General features: G+C 42.6%; 1 protein-coding gene across 2 annotated transcripts; it reads right to left on the reverse strand.

Moving 5' to 3' along the window:
• Positions 1 to 1733: 1733 nt before the first annotated feature.
• On the reverse strand, positions 1734 to 24479 carry EMP2 (epithelial membrane protein 2). 2 transcript variants are annotated; one of them, XM_035548951.2, is made up of 6 exons: positions 24206 to 24391; positions 11206 to 11534; positions 6569 to 6680; positions 4095 to 4188; positions 2586 to 2732; positions 1734 to 2029 (listed from the first exon to the last, which is right to left on the reverse strand). In XM_035548951.2, the coding sequence occupies exons 3-6, from the start codon at positions 6644 to 6646 to the stop codon at positions 1845 to 1847; spliced, it is 504 nt and encodes a 167-aa protein (XP_035404844.1). In that variant the 5' UTR covers positions 6647 to 6680; positions 11206 to 11534; positions 24206 to 24391; the 3' UTR covers positions 1734 to 1844. The 2 variants fall into 2 exon arrangements, with proteins under 2 accessions (XP_035404844.1, XP_035404843.1); XM_035548950.2 differs by lacking the exon at positions 11206 to 11534 and having other exon boundaries at positions 24206 to 24479.
• Positions 24480 to 24483: the final 4 nt, after the last annotated feature.

Raw genomic sequence — 24483 nt, forward strand, 5'->3', positions numbered from 1 at the left:
TACATCTGTTTATTTAAAACAAATTCTGCTTGATAGCAAAATTCAGGCTTTGAATCTGAAATGTATTCAGCAAACTGTAGAAACACTTTTTAAAAAAGTAGGGTAGTAATGATTGAAATCCAGAGTGTTCACACTAAGAGGGAAAGAAAAACTGACAAAATACTAGTGTCATGCTAGACTGGTGAGAACGCATTTTGCTCAGACTGATTTATTGCATTTTTTTTAAACTACTATTACTTTTATTTGCTCTTCTACTTACTGGTCTAATTCCTTACCAGTCTTGTTGGGCTTTCTTTGCTCCCTAAGATAAGTATTACATGTCAAAGCATTTTAGGCTGTTCAAGGAATAGAGATGGAATGATATGACCTATTAGTCGTGTTGGAGACCATTCCTATACTGGTTCAGTTTTGTACCTGAACTTTTACTCTATGAGAAATCAAGGATGAATTATCTACAGGAATGGGTTAGACCATCAGCTGATGTATAACAGGGTAAGTTATCACCTTTAATAGAGCTACGCTATTTTGTAATAGCAACTTTATTCTGTATTAAGTGTAAAACCTCATTCAAAACCTATTTATTTTTTATTGCCTATGTATTGGGCCAGCTGTAGAGAACATACTGAAGTAAATACATGGTTAGTGGTTTTACAAAGTCAAATCTGTATTTAAACATCAAAGCTGTGACTAACCAGAAAAAAACACTTCATTCATTCTCCACCTTGGTCTCCAAACTCTGAAATCACCATCAGCCAAAGCTAGTATTATACTGCTGAACAGTTAAGCCTGGTATTACAGTAGAGATTTCTCTCACAAAGTTATTGAGAAGTAAAAATCACCAAGTCGTTTTATTTTGAAAAACTATCCTGGAACTCATAAACAAAACTATTACACTGATTTCTTTCCTTTTCAAGTAAAATCCACAAAAGAATTTAGAATTAAATTTGTAAAGGCCAATTTCTTAGTGGGCAGACTCAGGGAAGGCTTTTGTAAATGATATATTAGCCAGGAAATTACTATCTAACCAAAGCCCAGTGTAATAAACATGTTGAGTTCGGCTGTTTTTTCTTTTTTTTTTTTTTTCCTCCCAGAAAGACTGTACAATGCAAAAATAGAGGGATATAGGACTTGAGTGGCGTATCTCTTACTGCTCAGACTACTCCAGTCCCAAGTTGTACACTGCATTGGTTGGTAACTTCTGCCAAAGGCTCTGTATGCTTAAATTAAATGTGAAGGAGAATCAAGAGAATGATTTGCTGGAGTACAAAAAGGAGTTGTTTACTTTTGCAAAGCAAGTGGTTTTAATAAAAGCTCGATGACACTTACTGCACATTATAAATAGCAGAATACTAGTCCTCTGCTAGAACAGGCATGCTGATTGCAGTTTTGGGCTTTTAAAATTGTTTGCTTTTGCACTGTGATCTTCGCCTAATTTTTGACTCCCCTATATTTTTCCCATCCCAAAGGGCTAGACCTGGGCCAGGAATATGGTTAGCATATTGCTTACAAATTAATTTGCAGAGGTTTTATTTGTAATCTGGCAGAGGCCAAGAACAAACTGTTAATGCCTAGTAAACGGAAAGCCATTGATGATGATGACATATGTTTAAAAAAAAAAATCAGAAAAAAAAAACCTTGGCTCTGTCTTGCTCAGCCCCCTGACCTGTTGGTGCCAGGCATTCCATTAAACCTGCCTTTTTTTGTATTCTGTTTCATATCAAGAACACAGTACATTTTTAGAGAAACAATACCTTTACTACAAAACCATGTAAATGATTATATACATAATGGTTATTGGAATTTGGTTTTGTACTGTAGTGACAGAAATAACTAGCTGCTGACATTTATTTACGCTTCCTTAATATTAGGTACATAATGCCGCTGATCAGAGTAAAGGCAAATGCAATCCAGGCTAAGACGAAGGAATAGCCATATTGGCCTTCAGAAACTTCAGGGATATATTCATTGCTCTTGTGCAGTTCTTCATGCCTATCTGTATAAATGGAAGCTGCAATCATAACACACAGACCTAGAGGAGAAATAAAACAGCAAAATTTAGTAACCTTGGATACTGTCAATATGCATAATAACTATTCACTGACTTCCATCAGTGTCCTTTTCTGCAAACACTTATTTTCCATTCTCAAACTAAAGTGGGAGCATTTCAGGACACATTTTCAGTTTCTTTGGCAGGGACTAAATGTGAAGTGCTGTTGTGTATTCATGTCATTTGCAAAGAACACAAAATGATTCTAAACATCTGGATAGTTTTAAGGACTAACAAAAATGAAGGAAGAACCTGCCTATAACAATTGCAGAGTTATTCAGTTTTATCAGGATGTTCAGAATCTTAGATATCTTCCCTTCAAAATTTAAATGACTTCTGAGCGGTGATATTATCCTTGTTTTAACTGACTAAATAGTACAGAATGGAGCAGTTCCATTTTTAAACAAATATGCAGAATATATGACCTGCAGAGCCCTACAGATTTCTCATACGGCTCATTCTTTTTGAAGCCTTTTTCCCTTTCCCTTTCCTACTTTCATGTAATCGTTAAATTCACAAGTGTTGAAAAATCACTCACATGACAGGAGCTGGATAATAGAGGTTAACACAAATCTTTCTCCTTGCTTTAGACGGAAGAGTTGAAGAATGAAAACCAGAAATGCCACGCAACAGAAAATAGTAGAGAGGATCATGGAGGCCTGAACAGCCTGAATTGATTGATACTCTGCAAAAACAAAAGCAGCCTTGGTTAAAAACACAGTCTCTCTCTTTGCCTACAACTGCGATGAGCAGAGGGGCAGAGCTATGTTCTCTAAACAGGAGTTCAACACATATAGCAAATCAGGTGGGCATGTGTTGCCTAGGAGGGCCCTTCTCTGCTTTCTTGGTATTAATACAGCCAGTGGATTAAAGACTTAAAAGCTTTTTATAAATCTGAATAAAACACCAGAGAGACTAATTCTCACATACCGCATCCTTCGCTACCCTCTATATGCTAAAAACACAGTGGAAGTGCCAGGTGTCCAAGATGACTTACAGCTACAGAACCAGGCCTCTCACCAGAGCTGGAGACAGCTCTATTCCATAAGAAGTATGCAGACGTGAGAGCCACTCTCAGCACAAAAGATTCCTTACAGGTTTTTGCTCCTGCCAATCATCCTTTATAACTAGGAGCTAAAGTGACCAATAAAGTTTTAACTACACGCAGCTAGTTTATGTAACTTGGCTGCAATGATATGGACAAGCCAAACTGCAGAGATAAGCTGCTTGTAGCACCTCCGCTTTAACATAGCTATGCTGCAGTCAGCATGTCTGTGAACAGCAGACATACCTCAGCTACATTTAATCTACCTAGTTCTGGTACCTAATTTCAATGAATGCATAGTAATACAGACATCAAACCTACCCCAAGCATGGGGTAATTCACGTTACTTTAGATAGGCCTGTGCATAGCAGGATTGTCTCACTGCAGTATGGATATGCCCTAAATGCCCTAAGCCAATTTGACATTCAGGCAGCCAAGTTACTTTAAGGCTACATGGCTCTTCATCTACTTCATTAATATACACAAAGACTGAAAGTGTGGGAATGCAGCAAACGTAGCACTTGAGAATAAAAAAATATTTATTTTGGTGAAGTAGGGTAAGTTAGGCTGTGCTATGTGTTAATTTATCTTTGTTAAAACTTCAGATTACGGTCTTAGTTTTCTCCCATCCCTGTAAAGCAGCCAGTACTCTTTTATGTTCTTCTTTCAAAGCTAAAGTTCAGTTCTGAGAGGCAAATTCTATCACTGCAGAGCCACTTTCAGATGACTTCACTGTTTTTACCTGATCTAGTATTTTAAGAGTACTTTGGCACTCATTCACAATTGTTTGTGTTTACTCTCTTGCACTGGGCTACCCTTTCTTCTGTTTTCCTCTTACAGAAACTGTTGCAATAGTTGGCTTTTCCAAAAAGCCACTATTAAAGATTTTAGAAAACAGGAGCAGTTAGCATATGCAATTTTTTGAACAAATGTATTACTTTGCAGTGATTTTACCAATCTTCCACTAATGGAACTGAGACATACACATGCAGAAATACTCACCTCTGAACTGATCAGTTATAGCTCTGCAGGTGCTAGTGTTTGTGGTACACATTCTCCAGACATCTGTAGAAAAATTATCTCCTACCCACCAGGCCTGCAAAATAAAAGCAAAGGGCTCTTACACAAAAATAAATGAATAAATAAAAATTAGGGGCGTGGGGGGAAATGTTACAAAACAAAAAACCCTCCCTCCTTAGTTATCCTAGTGGCTCCTGATCAGATGCATCAACTGGAACAATGTTCATTTTGCTACTTAACCATTCAAACTAAATTTCAATTCTAATGTGCTTAAAAGCATTCATACAGGCTAGGTCTCAAGAAAGCGAGGGCAAGAAAGGTGTTACTCTTCTGTATCTTTAGATGGGAGGGGAAGCCAACAGCTTCAGGAGTTAGAAAATAAGTTTGTGTTCCCAGTAAAGAACTGAAAGCTTCAGTGCCCCTGTTTGAGACCTGGATTTGGGGAGTAACAAGCAGAGAAAAGGTATCAGAGGTCTTTCTACATGTTTCCTGATAAATTTGATGCTGAGTCATCTACTGACCAAGAAACTAAAGGCTGCATCAGTTGCTACCTGTTTGAACATGAGGAATTTAAAGCCAGACAATTCAGACAACTTTGAGCTTTCCATATTTATTTATTAGGTATTTTGGAATAAAGAGTATTTCCTTATTTATGTATCATTTTCATTTTAGAGCTGTGTAGGTAAAAAAAAAAAAAAAAAGAAGAAAAAGATGGCAATCCTGAAGCACAAGGGATTTTCTATGTTTGGACAGAAATCTTGGATGTTTGGTGACTGCTCACTCCTTAAGATATCTAGATAAGGATGCTTTGTTCATCCGTAATACCCTGTTTGGGATGCACAGCTCTTTAAAGGGTTGAGAAATAGCAGGGTAATACACAGGTGAAACAGAAGCCCTCTTTATAAATTTTCTGGTTCCTGGCACTGACATGAGCTAATCTCAACTTAATGTAGCTGTGCTGCCAATGTGCAAATGCAGTCCATAGACTATGGCATCTGACTGGCAGTGACAAATTAAGATCTCCCTGTGGTATTTCTGGTTTGGTGTTTTAATATTTAATGCAAAATAGAACTACGGTGACTGAACAGATTTTTACGGTAGCCTGGGAAATGCTGCAAGCACTCCACACAAGTGGCATTTCCTCAGGAAATCCATTCCAGTTCCGACAGCTACCCAGGCCTTTGTTTTGACTAGATTTGGAAAAATATGACTTTTAAATATGACTCCTGGTAGCATCTGCTGCTTATGCAGACATTCCAGAAACCTCACAGAATACCATGCAGCTTAGCAAACAATACACTAATAAAGACACTAGTGTATTATGACAGCAGCCACATGTGTCATAGTAACACAATTACTGGCTTTAGGAAAAACCATTACTTTCTCTAGATGTACTAAGCCATTTTTATTTTTTCTCAGTCCAAGTGATTGATTTTAGTCCAATATATTCATATATGATTTTTTCAGCTTTGAATGCTTTTTAATCCTTTCAAAATGATTTTCATGACAAGATAAAACCTGTGAAGGTGATATAATGTAATAGCAGGTAGTTACACAGTTTAAGTTTGCAGTTGTTTAAAAGTAGTTAATGACACAAAGCAGAGTGCATGGGTTTGTATTTCTATAACAATTTTTGTTGTTGTTATTCTTGTTTTGTTTTTTTAATGTAGCAGACCTCAACTAAGAATAATTCACTTGTCCACTGTCCTAGCTTTCTAAATATTCAAAGGAGCAGGTTAAGACGACCTGGTTTTAGTGCTCAGTTAATGACCTACTTCAATGTACCCAATCAACCACCTGACTGAAAAATAACATCTCAGTCTGTACAATTTTGCAATACAAAGTTGTGGCTAATACATCACTTTACTTAGAGCATAGTGTCTGGAAAGACTGGGATTCAAACCAGCTTCAGTGAGTAAGGTAAAGTATTTCAAGCAGACAATTTTTTTGTCAAGCATTCACTGAATCTCTTAAAGAAAGAAAGACTCCAGTGCACCATTAAGAGGACCAATCATTGTGCTTTAGAAATTCTAGAGGTCATTCAGATTGAGAGCTAGATATAAATATTGGAAGATAATTTCTTTCTGGTCACAAAAATAAAAAGGAAATTTGAAAAGAAAGCTGCATGATTCAAAAACTTTGTGCTGAAATTGCTTCAAGTGGATAGAGACAGTTAAATTCATGTCTGAAATTATCCTCATCTGAGGCTGGTTTGAAGAAAAGCAGCCACCTCTTTAGTTAGTTGCATGATTTTAAGTGTTACACAAGAACAAACCTCGGGAATAGATTTTTTTTTTTCTTATACATGGTGTTGTTCTTCTACCAGGTTGGTGGAAGACTTCTAAGATTCAAAACATACCTAGAAAATAACCTGAAATTCTGTAAGTAAGAGTACATGGTATAAAGCAAAGAAAAACCTGGGTGTCTGAAGGACAAAGAGAAGAAATGACACGTACATTGTCAATAGTTGAGATGAACAGCAGTGCTGCTGAGGTTATGTGAAACACAATAATGAAAGCCAGAAGAATCAACATCCTTGAGCTGAGGAGACTTCAGTCCAAGATAAATCTGTTTAAAAAAAAAAAAAAAAAAAAGAGCATAGATGATCATTCTTTAAAAGCTGTTAACTGCTCAACCTGTCATTACACTATTTCGCAGTGACTATGAGTGGTCAAGGTCATCACGAGTGTGTTTGATGCTGTTAAAGAGTTCAGAACATCATAGGCAGTTCAGCTCCAGAGCACACATTCCGTCTCCAGAGGCAGAAGATTTCACTTAATCAGTCTTTACATCAGCGTTATAGCTTTCGGTTTGTTACCTGTGAAAAGTAGCCAGCACCACTGGTGTTAAGATGAAGCTCAACTTGAAGTGAAGCCAAGAGGTGTATTTTGTAACATGCCAGTGAGGTGGCTGCAGTGAGTAAACAGAGAAGTCTCTGCAAGCTTCTCCAGCAAGGGTATAAAACACTCCTTCATGTTGACTTTTAGAGAAGTACTTTTCCAACTATGAATCATAGAATCATAGAATCACAGAATATCCCGAGTTGGAAGGGACCCATAAGGATCATCAAGTCCAACTCCTGGCACCGCACAGGTCTGCCCAAAAGTTTAGACCATGTGACTAAGTGCACAGTCCAATCTCTTCTTAAATTCAGACAGGCTTGGTGCAGTGACTACTTCACTGGGGAGCCTGTTCCAGTGTGCGACCACCCTCTCGGTGAAGAACCTCTTCCTGATGTCCAGCCTAAACTTCCCGTGCCTCAGCTTCACACCGTTCCCACGGGTCCTGTCACTGGTGATAACAGAGAATAGGTCACCTGCCTCTCCACTCCCTCTCGCGAGGAAGTTGTATACTGCAATGAGGTCCCCCCTCAGCCTCCTCTTCTCCAGGCTGAACAGGCCCAGTGACCTCAGCCGCTCCTCATACCTCTTACCCTCTAGGCCCTTCACCATCTTCGTCGCCCTCCTCTGGACACTCTCCCAACAGTTTAATGTCCTTCTTGTACTGCGGTGCCCAGAACTGCACACGGTACTCGAGGTGAGGCCGCACCAGCGCAGAGTAGAGTGGGACAATCACTTCCCTCGACCGACTAGCAATGCCGTGCTTGATGCACCCCAGGATACGGTTGGCCCTCCTGGCTGCCAGGGCACACTGCTGGCTCATATTCAACTTGCTGTCAACCACAACCCCCAGATCCCTCTCTGCGGGGCTGCTCTCCAGCGTCTCATCGCCCAGTCTGTATAGCCAGGGTTGCCCCGTCCCAGGTGCAGGACCCGGCACTTGCCTTTGTTAAACTTCATGTGGTTGGTGATCGCCCAGCTCTCCAATCTGTACAGATCTCTCTGCAAGGCCTTTCCACCCTCATCCCAGTCCACAACTCCTCCAAGTTTGGCGTCATCGGCAAATTTGCTCAAAACACCTTCTAGTCCTACATCCAAATCATTTATAAAGACATTGAAGAGGACTGGCCCTAAAATGGAGCCTTGAGGGACCCCACTAGTGACCATCCGCCAGCCAGATGTGGCCCCATTTACCACAACCCTCTGAGCCCTGCCCGTCAGCCAATTGCTCACCCATCGTATGATGGTTTTGTTTAGCTGTATGCTGGACATTTTGTCCAGTAGGATCCGATGGGAAACCATGTCAAAAGCTTTGCTGAAGTCCAAAAAGATCACATCAGCTGGTTTCCCTTGATCAACTAGATGGGTGATCTTATCATAAAAGGAAATCAAATTTGTTAGGCAGGACCTACCCCTCATGAACCCATGTTGGCTGGGACCGACGACTGCATTGTCCCCCAGGTGCGCCTCAATAACTTCAAGGATCATCCTCTCCATAATTTTACCAGGCACTGACGTGAGACTGACAGGCCTGTAATTGCTAGGGTCTTCTTTCTTACCCTTCTTGAAAACTGGCACAACATTTGCCAGCTTCCAGTCCAATGGGACCCAAGATTCCCAAGATCGTTGAAAAATAATTGAGAGAGGTCCCGCGATGACGTCTGCCAGCTCTTTAAGCACCCTGGGATGGATCCCATCCGGACTCATGGACTTGTATGGATCCAGGTGGAGCAGCAAATCCCGCACACGTTCAGGGTCGGTTGGGAGTTTGTCATTCCCACCGTCATGGTCCTGCAGCTCAGGGTACCCTGTGCCCGAAGCCCATCATCAGCATTGAAAACAGAGGTGAAGAAGGCATTAAACGTCTCTGCTTTGCCTATGTCATTGTCTGTGAGGACACCCTCCCCATCTAGTAGCGGACCTATGTTTTCTTTGGTTCTCCTTTTTCTGTTCACATATCTAAAAAAACCTTTTTTATTGTCTCCCACAGACATGGCCAGCTTCAACTCTAGTTGGGCTTTGGCCACACGAATTTTCTCCCTACAAACACGAACAGCATCCCTATATTCCTTCCTCGTCGCCTGACCCTCCTTCCAGCAGCCGTGACACTTTCTTTTTTGCCTAAGCTCCAGTAGAAGATCCCTGGTCAGCCAGGCCGGCCTTCTGCCCCGCTTGCCTGACTTCTGATATTTTGGAATCGCCTGATCTTGAGCTTTTAGGAGGCAGTGCTTAAAGATGGACCAGCACTGATGGACACCAGCGCCTTCAAAAGCAGTTTCCCAGGGGACCTTGCTGACTAATTCCCTGAGCAGCCCGAAGTCTGCTTTCCCCACATCCAGGGCTGAAGTTTTGGTGGCTGTTTTCCTTCTGTCACCATAAATTCTAAACTCAACCACTTCATGGTCACTATGACCGAGACGGCCGCCAATTGCCACGTCTTCCACAAGACCCTCTCTGTTCTCCAGCAACAGATCTAGGAGTGCGCCTTTCCTAGTTGGCTCACTTAGCACCTGCACCAAGAAGTTATCATCTAGGTGCTTTATGAACCTCCTGGACTTGCTCGTGTCAGCCGTGTGGTGATCCCAGTTGACGTCTGGCAAGTTAAAATCCCCCATTAGGATGAGGGGAGTCGATCTCGAGGCATCTCTTAGTTCTGCAAAGAATAATTCATCAGCGTTGTCGTCCTGGCCAGGTGGTCTGTAACAGACTCCCACGACATCCCCTTTATTTGTTCGTCCCTTAATCCTTACCCAGAGGCTCTCAACTTTGCCATCGCCGACTTGAAGTTCCACACAGTCCAGCCCATTCTTCACATACATCGCCACCCCACCACCTCGCCTACCCTGCCTGTCCCTCCTGAGGAGCCTGTAACCATCTATTGCAACACACCAGCCACAGGACTCATCCCACCAGGTTTCGCTTATGCTGATGATGTCGTAGCTGTGGGACTGGGCCAAGACTTCCAGCTCATCCATTTTATTCCTCATACTGCGTGCGTTGGCCTCATTTTCATTTGATGCCAGAATTTCACTGGCTTTAGTAAGGTCCTGTTTCGACCATGCTTTCAAAGTGGGAAGAACTGCAGATTTCAATAGGATGCTGGTAGAACAAAATTAAGTGTGTCAAAAACTACCTCCTACGCGTAGGAACAGCTGTGTTGTACCTTAGGCTTCACACAGGTTGTCCTTTGTTCTTACAGTCACAAGTTTTACCCACTAGTGAATGACTTAGGGCTACCATTTTCTCCAATAAATTGCTTGGACAGATATAGCAGAATAAATCAGTTAGCAGCATAACAATCCAGTTAGTTATTTCATGTTCAGTAACTTAATACTCTCTCTAGTGCCCCTATTATCTTCTTACCTCATATAGCCCATTTCACATCTCAAATGAAAAAAAAAATTAAATCTTAGGCACAAGGGAACTTTTTTTGACATGGAATCCCCAGGAAATCTATGGACAGATAACAAATAGTTATGGCAAACTAGTTATTGACAGATAAGAATATGCAACTGCTCGGCATATCCGTTATCTTTTTCTTATTGTATACAAATTCTTAACAATTATCATATGCAATATTCTACAAAGAATCCCCAGTCTTGCAGATATTTTCTTTGTATTTAATGTGTACCATCTGTGGCACTATCTGCATGTTATCACTCATCAGTACATTAATGTATGTTTCTCCACTTCCTTAGCTTTTGAAATTTTCTTGTATGTCAAATGATCGTATCCATGCAACACACTAAATATGCAGAAGAAAAGGCAGTAATTTTAGGACTTTTTTTTTTTCATGTCTAACCCTCTCTCCCCTACTGCCGTGTGCTACACTCACAAACTACACGTACTGCAAGTAATGCAGATGGAGAATTTAACTAAATAAAAGGACTACTTTGACAGCATTTTTGAAGAGAATAGCAGCTCCACAGGCACTCTCATCAGTCCAAAATACAACTACTCTGCAAAACTTTAACAAAAAGATAACAGACAGCATATAAACACGCTAAATACAGACTAGAAGTTCCAGACTAATCCTTCAGCCTCTGCATTGCAGGATAGCGCTTCGCTGCAGCACTGCGTTTTAATGAGCAAAAAGCCAAACAACGTTAAAGAGCTTTTGAGAAAATGATCGAAGAAGTTTACTTCTATATCTAATTTGAATGACTGCATTGGAAAGCCATGTCAAATCCTAAAACAAGGGAAGCAGCTAGTCAAATTTTTACTCCTTCCAACTTTCTCCCTGTTAAACTTGCCTTTTCAGCCACAACAAGAACCAGAAGTGGTAACTTCCTCCAAAGAGCCGATTCCACCACATGACTCAAGATCTTCTGAATCTACCAGCCGCATTCTGCTTCTAGAAATGTCATTCATGGCTCTCTACCGAGCCTTTCTTGAATGAAAGGAAGGAAGAAGGAAAGGAAGATATTTTGTGGTTTTGTATAATGCCACATCAAAATATTTTCATTGTAAAATGTACCAGTCTTCACACAGCACTCTCTTGTCTTGTGGTTAGTTTTTTTCCAGAGTTTCATTTGTTGCACAGATGGTATCTAAGCAGACAATAATGCAACAGTCATCTGCCCTATAAGGAGAGAGAATCAAATTGCACTCTATTATTTTAAGGTTAACAATATATCTTATTACGTGATGTGTCATGAATTAAGAGAGACAGAGAAAATGTAACCTAATTAAAACCAATCTTCCAAAATCAAGACTTGCCAGCCCAGGAAAAAATCCACTTAATTTCGATCAACTGAATGTTTTTGTTTTACTGCTTTCAGCCATAAACAGAAGTGTTTCAAACAGGATGGATAAACATGTATGGGTGATGAGAAGACAGTGTATGTTTCTCCCAAATAAAGACAAGATTAAATGAAAGAGCATTTAGTTTTGTTTTCACAAAATAAACCACAAAGGCCAGTAAGAGTAGTTTCATGCTTCTCTTCTGAATAACCTTCCTAACAGCCATTTTTAGACACTTCCTCCTGGCTTGCTGGCCAGGCTCCTTTCATGAGCTGCTACAACTGCCCAGCACACAGCGCGACAGCAACCGCACGCAGATACAGGTATTAAATCCCCCTGGGGGAAGAAAGGAGACAGACCAACTCCAGGTCGTTCATACCAAGGCAAGATAACCACTGCTTGCTTCCAGGAGAGCAAAGGAAGACCTGCAGATTTCAATCTCTCCTTTTCTCCTGTGATGCAGCTGGTGCTGATGCAGGAGCTCCTACAGTGTCCACATCCCGAGGATGAAAAGACTGCTCTCGAGGCAGAAAAGACTTCACCTCTCAGCCCATTAGCAACCAGTCCTACTTCAGCCCAGACAAAGCTGGGATTTAAAAGTTTATTTTGGATATTCAAGATTCTTCTACTCTCTAAGTAAGAAGCTCTTCCTCCCCTGGTACTCTTGACAGCAGCCTGCCTGGGTACCTCTCCTAGAAGCAGGCAGCTCCTTTCCTCTCTTGTGAGCTGGCAAATGATGTCTTTAGGTTTTTGCATGGAGAATTTCGGAGAACACTGTTTGCATTTGCATTCAGAATTCTTAGTGTTTTAATTATTCATTGCTATCAAAATGCTTTGGTAGCATCCCAGTCTGCACGCTAGCTGTAGTCCTCTCCGCTTCTTATTCACTGCTAACTGTTCCTCAAAGGTTCTCTTCAGGCTCACAATTGTTTCCAGCTTTTAGCAGCAGCCTGAATGCCTGCCAAAGCTTGCCAAGCCAGCATCGTGCCACCTGGCAGCGAAATCAACATCTGCTTTTTGCCTCCCTCTCTCAAAATGGAGAGTACCTGCAGGAACAGGTCAGCTTGCTCTGCTGTTTAACTTGGCTCAGTTCTGCTCAGCAGAACCACCAGCAGTTCAGGTTAGATTAAAACCCTACCTTTTACATTTAATATATGCAGTCAGGAAAAGTGGTTACTAATGAGAACAGAAAACACATTTTTTAAATCCCAGTGCTCTAGCACCTCATAGTATTACATATAAACAAGAATCTACCGACAACTATATTGAGAAGATGCATATAAACGATCAGACTTTTCAAACAAAATTTTGGTATCGATGTGTGATGTGATAGAGGATTCTGGAGTATTTTTTTCATTTCCTTTTTTTGCAGACGTGGAAGCACTGCCCTACCTACCAGTGCTAGTGCGCGCTGCTATGAAAAGGCTTCTTGCTCTGTCAGGATTCTTACTCTTAAATCGCTCATCTTTCCTGTTTCAGTTGCTTGATTATAGGTAAGAGTATTTGTGTTGATCAAAAGCTTTCTGGGTAGAATCACCCGTACTTTCTATCATTTGAAGTGATATGCATGATGCTCTCTAGTCAAGGTATTTCTAATTTTTAAGTACACTGCCTTGAGGCATGGACAGAGACTGGGATGATGCAAAAGGTATTATTCATATTTCCCCAAATTGGTTCCAATTATTTTAATAGTTTCTACACAAACACAAAAAAGCTTTTTGGACCCACTACAGATGTCTTTTAATAGAGGCGATGGAGCCACTCTTCACAGACATACACAACAAAAGGACTAGAGGCAACAGTCGCAAGTTACAACAAGGAATAATCCAATCGTGAAAAATGCTTTAACATATTCAATAAGCACGATCAAGTACTGGAACTGAGCCCAAGAGTCTGGGGGTTCTCCATTCTTGGACATCTTTGTAAGTTGACTGAAGCAAGGCCCAGAGCATCCTGAGCCAACCCCATGCTTGGAGCAGGGCTCCGGACTGGAGACCTCCAGAGGCGCCTCCAGCTCTGCTCTCCTGCCACTCTGCAGCTATTTCAGGACACCCTGTACTGCATCACTGGAGGAAAGTCCAGCAAAGCTGTGAGAACAGAGAGCTTAAAATATGACTTACTTCATCGCAGTTGACATTAAAAAGAGATGCTGGGATTGTGCTAAGAGTTACATTGGATGACAATATGAATTCTTCAGTTGCAAGACTCAGCATTTAATACCACTTCACAAAGTATGTGGTAACACCAAATGTACAGGTCCGGCTGAGTTAAAAGTGCATCCTACCATTGAATCCAGGAAGAGTAAGTTAGGAGAATCCTACTGAACACATCCAGATTTGCTGTGGCAATAAGGTTTCCCACAAATGCTGTTATGTTGCGGGACAGTTGCATAAAACACATTGAAAACAGAAGGCCAGTTATATTAACAAACATTTTTCTCAATTAGTACAAAAGAACTGTTCCTGGGTAATACTCTAGTGCTGCCTGATTTTGCGCAGGGAGGATAAATGCAGCAGTTGGAGTTATCTTTATTTTTTTCAGTAATACAGTAGTATTGGAAGCAGTAATTTCCACTTTCAGTATTAGAGCATGATGTGCGTTACAAGAGGTGGCTAAGGGCCTTCAAGACATGCAGAGGCAAGTTCATTTTTACAAGATAAAACAATACAACACTCACAGAACTACATGGCATTAAAAAAAAAAGGCATCAAGTCCATGCTTCCCAACGTTTCTGTGTAGTAAGCAAACACGTTACAAAACTGGCTTGCCTCTCTATGTCAAGCTCCACCCCTACATCTCCAAAAAAAGCTTCATTTTATCTCTAAGATAAACCTTATCTTTAATGTCCAGCAGTACAAAAAGGCATGCCTATTTGAATTTCTTCTGCTGTTTAGTACAGCAAGCAAGCAAAAAGGAAAACTCTGCCTTGGCCAGCTCAGCAGAAGGTTAATCGCTACTGTCCAGTTCAGATGTGATCTCCACAAGCCATGCCTTCATTTCATCCCATGCGGTTCCATTTTGCCACCAGGCTATTTCTCATGTTTGTGCATCCTTGGCTTTTGCAACCAGAGAAGCATGTACATCGTACGGTCTGTTTATCCCATGCTCATGTGCATTGAGAAGACCAGAGCTTCTCCCACAACACTGTCTCGTGCTCCCACTTCCTGAGATGACTTCTTTGTCTCATCTTCACCTGAGCCCCCACGTGGAGAAAATCTGGAAGCAGCCAGGCCCTGCACGTAGCAGGGCGAGCACCCACAGCACAGCTCCTGCTCGGCGCAGACGGCAGCTGGGCGCGCAGACTGCCCGTCGCCCACGGCGGGCGTGCTGAACAGACACACCCCAGCGAAGGGGCCGGGGATCCTGCTGAACAGGTCAGCGTACTGCAGCCTTCTGAGCCGAGATTCCTCCTCGTAACCAGCACAGCAGGTCTTTGGGCTGTCAGTAAGGATTCGATTCGGCTGAACTTTCTCGAGGTCACCACTGTAAAACCGAATCAAAGCGAGCCTCTTTAATTAGCAATTCTTCTGCCCCTCGGTGCTATAATTAAGACTGTAGTTGTGAAGCTAGAAGGAAAAGGCTGTATGCTGGTCGCATGAGAAGCTTGTCATCTTGTGATGCATCATAAGACGTTTGGATTTACATGATAAGCATTTCATTCTGCTCCGAGTTCTTGCCACATCCCATGGCGTCTCATGACACAGACACAACTCAGGAGTCAGCGCATGTTGTGCCTGTACCGTTGTCTCTAAACATCCATAATATTCCCTGGTTTACAAGGAATGGAGGGACACGGTAAACTTTTTCACTTTTTTTTTTTTTCTTTTACCAAATACAAAGGGTTCTGTTTTTCTTGTGTGGTTCTCCAAACTGGAACCAAAAGTGAAGTAACTTCAGAGAGCAAACCTATCAAAAGCTTTGAGGGTTTCAACAGTTCTCTAATGCCTAAATATCAAACAACATAAAAGACAAGAAATTCAGGAAATTTAACACCAAGAGGACAATTATACCAGTTGAAACAACTCACCCCAATTTCATTACTTCTGCCCAAGTTAATTTAACAAATGGGAACACCAACATTACAAGCTACAATTTACTGAGTGACATTCCTTAAAACAAGGCAAATAATCCTCAAACTCATACTTCCTTTATACACTTCATCCTTTCAATATTCTCCAAGCCAACCAACACATAAGACTGGGTACCACAGCATTGTTTTAATGCTCGATTCTCTGCTAACGAGCTTTTTTTCCAGTTAATTTCTTTGTTATGCAGGAGGTGCCACCAGCCTCCTGCAGCCACCTTTCCTCACCACTGCTATGCGGTTACCTGCTGGTAAACCACTTATATAAACTCCAGTCACACCTACTGCTTGCTCTTGCCAGCTGCTTTTTCATTCAAGTGATACTGGATTAAAACCTCCTTGAGATGCCTAGAATATAATTTCCTTAATTCTTCTAATACCAGTTACACCTCTATTTTCAACCTTTAGTGGCGTATGAAATACTGGTGGCCCATGACTGTATCACTCTGGCCGTATTCACCGTCTGTGGTAGTATCTATACATTAATTCATCATTTGAATAATTCTCGTTGGATCATTTGTCTAACACAAAACTAACACTGCATGTAGATTTACTGCATGTAAAGACTCTGCTGCTGGTAATCCCTGAAAAACACGTTGATAGCTCTCTGGTGCATGAAGTGAGCTGCTACTGTTAGAGCGCACAGATGTACAACCTGCAAAGAAAAATTTGTTTTCTCATTTGTTAAAGTCTTATTTGTAAGTGTAATTCAGCAGCTAAAAATACAGGTTTACCAGCAAATGTGGCAGTCTCTCCATTTGTGCTCATATTCTGTTCTCAGGGAATTGAAGATATTGTAGAACTAGGCAGATGCAAACTTTTAAAATCTAAAAAGATTCAGAATGCTTATTTTTATATTAATCCCCTTAGGTCCATGCACTGAAGGTTTGTATGTAATTTGTAACTTGTATGTACGCTCTCGGATACATCTGAACTCTGGCTCTGTAGATAGTGTCCCATACAGTTAGGACAGGAAAGCGTAATTTTTCCAGTAGTAGGTAGTAAAATGGGTTACTTGACTTAAAGGACCCTTACACATCCAGCTACTATCCAAAGTCCTTCATCACAAAGCAAGGAAACCAGAAGGAAATGAAACAATGTTCCCTATATGCAATCACTGCTGTTACGTTAAAAAAAAAAAAAAAGGAAAAGAAATCAATACCACAAAAACTGAATTCACAACATATTTTTAGGGTTTGTTCTCTTTGGACTAGAATATTGGTCTGTTTGACTCAATGGCAAAAAATGAAAATAGGATATTCTGCAGATCTGTATTTTTGGTGCTCTTGCAGCAGGCTATCTTAAAACCCATCAATCTCAGCAGCTAAGAGAGTCAGCTTGTTGGATTTTACAGTGAAGTACGGGGGCTTGGAGACAAACTGGCACGATACAGTGTGACCTGGTTTTTATCCAACTTCTTTCAGGAAGTCTTGCCTTGAAACCAACGCCCTGAGGCCTGCAGTTTGCGTGCACCAAGGTGAATGTAAATGTGCACCTACGGCTTAATAAAACCTTTTGTTATGGCAGTTGGATGTTTGTCCATCATACGGGACTGCCTGAAGAACAGTAAACTTACAGTGAATAACCTCATGTTCTTGGCCTACTGATGACCTACGTGTGAGGGGACCCTGAAGCACCATTTCAGCTCTATATGAAACTATTTCATGCTAAATCTTAGCTCCTCCTCAGAAACCCCACTACCAAAGGCAGGACAGACCATGTTTACCACTCTGCCAGTGAGGCCTGGCAGATCTTCCCTGGACTTCCTCCACTCTCAACACATCCTCCTCATCAGATCTGCGCTATTAAACCAGAACTCTGAGGTCTGGGAAATTATAACCCTGCTATCCCATACCTTTCCAATCAAAAACAAGAAAAAAACTGCAGCGAAACTGGCTATCTAGCTGCTAGCTACTGAGAACCAAAGAAATTGATGTTTCTTATTCCTTAGGAATGCTTTTAATAAAGCTTTGACCTAGGGATGCCAGTGCTGCTGCCACTTCTGTAACTCTGACGGTCATTTATTTGCAAACAAGTTCAGACCGGGTTTAGACTTGCCCTACCACTCCTTTCACTGTGGCCTTGCTGCATGCACTACAAAGTCGCTCTGCCATGGAGCCTTTGTGGGAAGAGCAAAGAAAACAGGCAGGGCCTATGGGAAAACACCAGCACAATGCCCTGCCACGGTGTGGGGAAGTGGCACCCACAGGGAGAAGGAGCCTTTCGACATCTTAACCTGAAAAAGTCTCGAGCTTAAAAGACTCAAAATAGATGTATTCAAATGCTCCAGCAAGAGCTGGAAGAGAAGTGTCCCAGCCACCATGTGCTGAGAAGACAACTTAGCGGGTAAAAATCTGCAATTATAGAAGCCAGCTATCTATACCAGGTGGACAGATCCACAAACCAGCACCTTCCTCACAAGTCAATCAAAAAATTGATTGAAAAGAATACGTTCTTCTTTTTCCCTAAAGCCATCACGTACCTGCACTTTTACAACAGATAATCCTAATCTCAGACTTAACCTGTCCAACACAAAGCACACTGGTGTAGGGTATGTGGCTGTAACACCTGGAAGGGTTACACTTCCCCTCTCATTCCCATTGTGTGGCTGTTGCTTGTGCCCTCCACCACCTGCTCATCCACCTTCAGTTTAAATAGTCACATGCCTTTAGAAAAATGCTAACTTTTTTAATGAAAGATGCCCCGTGGCAGCATTCTGTTCAAGAGATCCATTCTCAAGAGGCAAAAATTGAGAAAATCCAGCAGTAATTTCAAAGAAGGAACTGCCAGTATACTATATGTTTGGGTCTCTTGCAACACATGCATGTTTTCTCTTTCACAGAGCCATCGAAAAAACACTACTAAATATCTTTAAGTGTGTATGTGTAGAGCTTAATTGTATACTTACAAATTTGGAAAACACACACACACACACCATTTCAGGCATTAAATACAGCCTTTCTGTTCAGCCAGTTTGGTCAAAGTTGTGCACCAGACACCACTTCAGTATAAACAAAATTGTGGCATACATTATAAACCTCTTAACAATGAAGCTGGTCTAAAAGTACTACAGGCTAGTTCTCCTAAGCTAAACAAGACAAGAACTTCTCGTTCTGGCTTGTTCATCTCCAAAGACAAAGACAGACTGGCGATGCACTTGCTTGCAGGTCAAGGCAGACACACAGAAGGAAAAAGAACCATGTAACCTAAAGATGAGAATAAATGGCTATAAATCAGGTGTGAGCACATTCAGGATGGAAATTATAACTCTCAGAGCTCTCAGGTTCTTGGAACAACATTATAATTACCAAAGCAATAAAAAAATAAATAAATAGAAGAGCTGCCTTCACAAACAGGGATTATGTGATGGAGTGGGAATTAGCTGGGGAGTAAGGCTGCTGACCCGAGAGGTCCCTCCAGTTGGGTACACCTGTGAAATTTGTCCCAACAGCCTGGTTTGGGTCTCCATATTTTCTGCAACATGCTTTAGCAGGATACACATGGCCTTGGCACTGCTGGATTCCCTCCTTTCCTTCAAAGACTTCAGGTGCTGCTGGGAGCAAAGCCAAGCATAGATCTGTTCGGTGGAGTAACACAGGACGCGACCGTGGGACCAACAATATGCAAGCGGCTTTAAGGCAGGATTCATTTCTCAGGTGGGTGGTAAAGCTGCAAAGAGCAAGGCCTGTACCTCTTCCTGAAGGTGCTACACCAGCCCCTGCTGCCTCCCAGCGCTGGCAGCTCTGGTGCGGGGCCGCAGAGCTCACTGCAGGCTGCTGGCACTGTCCTGCCGCAGGCCCAGAGGCTGAGCACACGGCCACCTGCAGCTGGGACAGGGACACGGACCGGGTGCTCCAGCGAGCTACTGAGCTGTGGGAAGCTGCCTGGGAACCTGTTCCTGCAGCAAGTAACTGAACTGAGGTGTGGCCGGGCCTCACCCCTGCTCGAGACACCGCATGGCCACGTTTCAGTGCTGAGGCTGTCCCCACTCACTGCCTCATCGGGGCAGGGAGGGACAGACCACATGTAACGCCAGACCTTTTTTCATCAGGTTGACAGCTTAAATGTGTCATCTGTCTGATCTAATTAAAAAAAAATTAAAGAAAAAAGAAAGTAGAAAATGAGAAAAAATAGAAAAAATAGAAAGGCAAACAAACAAAACCCACACCTGCAGCGTTAATTCCAGAATTAACAAAGTTATGTGATCAGATCTCAGAAACTGGGCTCTACTGACTATAGACTTCTGCTTATCCAAAGATTAATCCAGATACAACAGAACAGCTCATGTGATTTATGTTGTTCCACCTAATTAACCAACAAACAAAGGCAGAAAAGGTCTGTTTTTCCAGATTGAAAGCAATGTGTTTAATTCAGTAGAAATGAAAGCTGATATTGTTTTAACTTTGGCAGATGCTCTATGGAAATTGCTAGCAATTAAATGTGTTACATTCACTGTTGTAAAATTTTCAAACTGCTTGTTTTGATTTGGCTCTGACTAGCACCGTATTGGGAAATTTGGGTTTTTGTTATTTCAGAGTTTACACATCATCTATCAGGAGTGTGAAAATAACATCTCTATTGACTGTAGAACAGTTGGCTATAAAATGGAAAGCAAACTCTTCCCCTACTACTACTATTTTGTCTCACAGCAACACCGTGGCATAGGACTGGATTTAATACTCAACCCAGCAATCCACCTTCTGAACACCATTTTTAGGTGCTAGTTTGTAACTGTTGCAATGGAAAGGGAAGCTTCAAGATCACCACGTGAACATCAGCAGGACTTCTAATACCATTTTCGCTGCAGAGCTGCACGGCTCTGTGGCAGCAGAGCCCAGCCACCTCCTGCCCCAACAGCGATCCACCCCACGGCCCCCTGCACCGGGCGGGCTGCCCTTACATGCCTGGCTTGGTTCTGTGTTTGAGTTACGCTGCCGGTTTATAGCTCCCACGGACTGAGGGCTGCCAGCCTTAGAGACCAGGTGAGCCCGAAAACCGCAGAGCTCAGCAGCAGCACCAGGGACTTCTGCCTGGAAGAAGGGCATGCGTCCCCTTCTGTGCCTGCACTGGGCGCCCAAGGGAGCGCTCAGACTGCCCACCTCTGCTGTCTGCACCCTGTGCAGTTCCAGACAAGGCGTAGCGTTTAAGAACCAGAGAAGTAAACCACAAATATATATCCTATAGCCATCTCCAAAGGGTGCTTGAGTCAGTCCACTTTCTGCTCAACCTACAGACTCCTGTGAATGTCTCTATACAGCCAGAGGGTTGTATTTTAAGGTCACGCCCAAATTATGAAGCTTCATCTGGCATGCACATACCATCATTAAACCTGCCCATGAAACTTCACAGGCAAAATAAAAAGGTGTAATTACATTTTCCCTATTTGGTGAAGAAATAATAATTCCTTTGATGGATGAATTCAGGCCATCAGGCTTTCTCTTGAATTCCACCCAGCAAGATCTATTTTCTAAAAACTGAGATGCTTATCTTCCTGATGAAGTCATGAGCATCACCTGATATAGTGAGATATATGCTACAAAATTATCTCCTCTCTAAAATAGTAAAGCTTTCAACAAAGACAGTAAATACCAAGACCACACCACAAAGATCACTGGTTTGCTTTGAGCATCCCAAAAGCAAACAAAACCTAACAAACGTTGAACAGCTCCAACAGCTCCATGAATGGAATTCCTTAGCACCGTGGCTTATGTTTCCCCTGCTTTCCCTCTGAGACCAATGTGATTTCAATAAAAGATGTGCATTCCTTTCTACTTTCAAATTTGGCTGTGTTGAAATATCGCATGGATTTTATATATAAAGTGTTTGGTACACTTCAGAGTAAATCTCTTTCTTATTAGTTCCTGTATAAAACAGTCCCTTTTCCTGCTGGATCTTCTTCCAACAGGAATGTGGCAGTAGGACCTGGAAAGAACACCATCTGCTGGCTAGCAATATAAAAACCTTGTCCCCAGCGACCTACTTATCTCTAATTAAAAGCATTCTTGTAGTGATTTATGTGGTGGTGTCATGTCTTACATGACGTTCAAGACACAAATAGAACACAAAGTCTAAGTGCAAAACCAGAATATGCACAAACCAGAGAAGTGAAAAAGAAAGAGTCTCCTTGTGCTGCCATACCTCTCATTTTTAAATGGACAGGGAAACAGCATTATGAAAGGAGACGGACTACAACTAATATATTTAGCAAACACAGAGGAAGGTCTTGCTCCTCTAAATACCAATACGGGACTCATCAGCACAACATTCTTCTAATCACTGTAGGAACTTCAAAGCCAAGATGGTTAACAACCTTGAGACAAACAACACCACAAAATAAAAGGCATGAAAATGGAAGTGACAGAAAGATACAAAACAACTGGGAAGCAAGAAATACTAATAAATCAAAGGACGATCAATCATTAACCAGCAGTGGTTATAAGATGAAGCTGAAGATGTTCTTTTAAGCAGTGTTGGCCAGAAACAGTAACTATGGCATCTGAGAATAGCAACAGAGCTCATCTGAGAACATGAAGGCCGAGTGCAGCCGTCAGTCTTGACCTGCTCTGTCTGTTGAACAACTTCCATTATTAGCAAGGCTTTAAATCTGTGTAAGCAAATAGCATACACTGTTTTTCCTCACTGGCAGATCCACAACATAACCAACACTGTTTGGGTGTTTATGACAGAATTCCTTCCAGAGACCACAAATAAAGCATACACCACCAGTAGTGTCTTGTCTACTGGCATTGTCTTGTTTTTATTTGAAATTATATCAAGAGACTGTTTTCTTTCCTGAAGGAGTATGCTAACACGAAACCAATCATCTTGTGAGAGATTTCATGGTATTAATGCATTTCACTCATTTCACACTTAATGTTGACGGCTAACCAGTTAGCAGAATAATTCCTGGTTTCCTCAAAATCAGCCTAGCCTGGCCTGGCTGGGTATGTGGCTTACTTGATAAAATCTACATCAGCCATGCAGCTGACGTGACAAAACCTGTACGCATCTTTATTCAGCACGGAGGAGGAACCTTCCTCCAGGTATCCATTCTCCAGCTTGATTTTACAAGTTCACAATGGGATGCAGAAGGCGCCTCAGGTTTCTCCCCGCGCTGAACCACCTGCGTGGGTTACTGCCTGCCCAGCTCTGCAGCCACCTGCCATCCATCCCGGCAGCCCTTTTCCTGAACTGCCCAACAGTGCCTGGGCAGCAAAGCTTCCAAAATTCAAGTCAGAGAGCAGGTCCAGATGGAAATGTCATTACAGGGTATTTTTCATTCGACAGCAAAAATATCTGCTCGGGCAGGCAAGAAGGCTTACTTTACATAGCTAACATACCAGCACTGGATGTAAGGAGTCTGAAAGTAAGGGAAGAGAAAGTGCTGCTTTTTCTTTTTTGATGGAGACTAGCCAACCCTAGTTGTTTATTTCTAAAACTCCTAAAGAACTCTAAGAAAATGTGATTTTACACATCAAAATGTGCAGATTACAGCTATCCCGTGGGTTTCTCCACACACCTCTATCAAGTCAGATACTTCTATGATGCTCAACTGCAGTAATTACTCATCATTTCCAAAGTATTCTCAGGTGCTGGGAAAAGCAAAGCAAAGCAAAGCAAAACAAAACACACACACCACCTCCCTGCACCATGTGAACAAAGCATTTGTGCCAAGAATTTAACGGAGCGGCCGAGCGGCAGGTTTCTTGGTGGCAGCAGGCTCTGATCAAGCCCTGGGGAAGTCAAGGAAAGGCGAGCTGTGCAGTATTCATCCCAGAGATGTCCAAACAAGGAGCTGGCCTCTCAGACTGAATACCCAGCGCCGCGAGCAGCCCGCACTGCTGAAGCTGAACGGCCCCTCCGGTACCTGGCACGTTAACGTCCCAGGTATCAGCCGGGCATCACAGCTGTAGAAAGCACCAACGGGACAGGCAGAATGGCTTTTTGGACCTGTAGCTCGACTCAAGTGGAAAAACGCCTAGTGCTGGCAAAAATGCCATAAACCGAAATCTGCACTGAATTATATATAAATGTGTTTTCCTTCCACTAGAGGGGGTGAGCTGCCAAAAACAATCAAATCTTATCGTAGTGCACGCAAACTCCACTCAAATCCCATCAACAACGACGGAAAAAAAAAAAAGAAAAAAAAAAAAGGAGCGGAGGAGAGAGACGGCGAACTTTGGGAGGCCCGGCCCAGCCCCACACAGCCCCACGGAGGGCGGCCAGGGAGAGCTCCGTGTCCGGGACGGAGGGGGGCAGCGTAGTAAACAACCCCCCAGATTATATTTTTGTATTTTTATCGCGGTTTCTTCCTCTCCCCGGTTGCAAAGCGTCTCCCCCCTTCCCTCACACACCACACCATCCCGTCCCGTCTCGGTGCCGGGCCCCAGCCCCTGTCACCCCCCGCCCGGCCCGGCCCTACTCACTGCCGGGAGCCGGCGGCGGCTCTCCGCCCGGGTGCAACCGTCTGGCGGCGGCGGCGGCTGCTCCCGCCCTCCCTCCTGCAGAAATGATGTCAGACGCGGGCTGGGTGTGGAAAGAAAATAATTTTCAAAAGTGCCCCTCGGCCGCCTGCGAAGGCAGAGGTGTCTCCGTGCGTGTGTGTGTGCGCCCCGGGAGGGAGGGACGGGGCGAGCACGGCAGAAACTTTTCCCCGCCCGTTTCCACTCCGCCGCCCCCTGCGGCCGGGGCAGTGCCGTGAGTG

Source organism: Cygnus atratus, chromosome 15 (assembly GCF_013377495.2).
Source record: "Cygnus atratus isolate AKBS03 ecotype Queensland, Australia chromosome 15, CAtr_DNAZoo_HiC_assembly, whole genome shotgun sequence".
Lineage (NCBI taxonomy): Eukaryota > Metazoa > Chordata > Aves > Anseriformes > Anatidae > Cygnus > Cygnus atratus.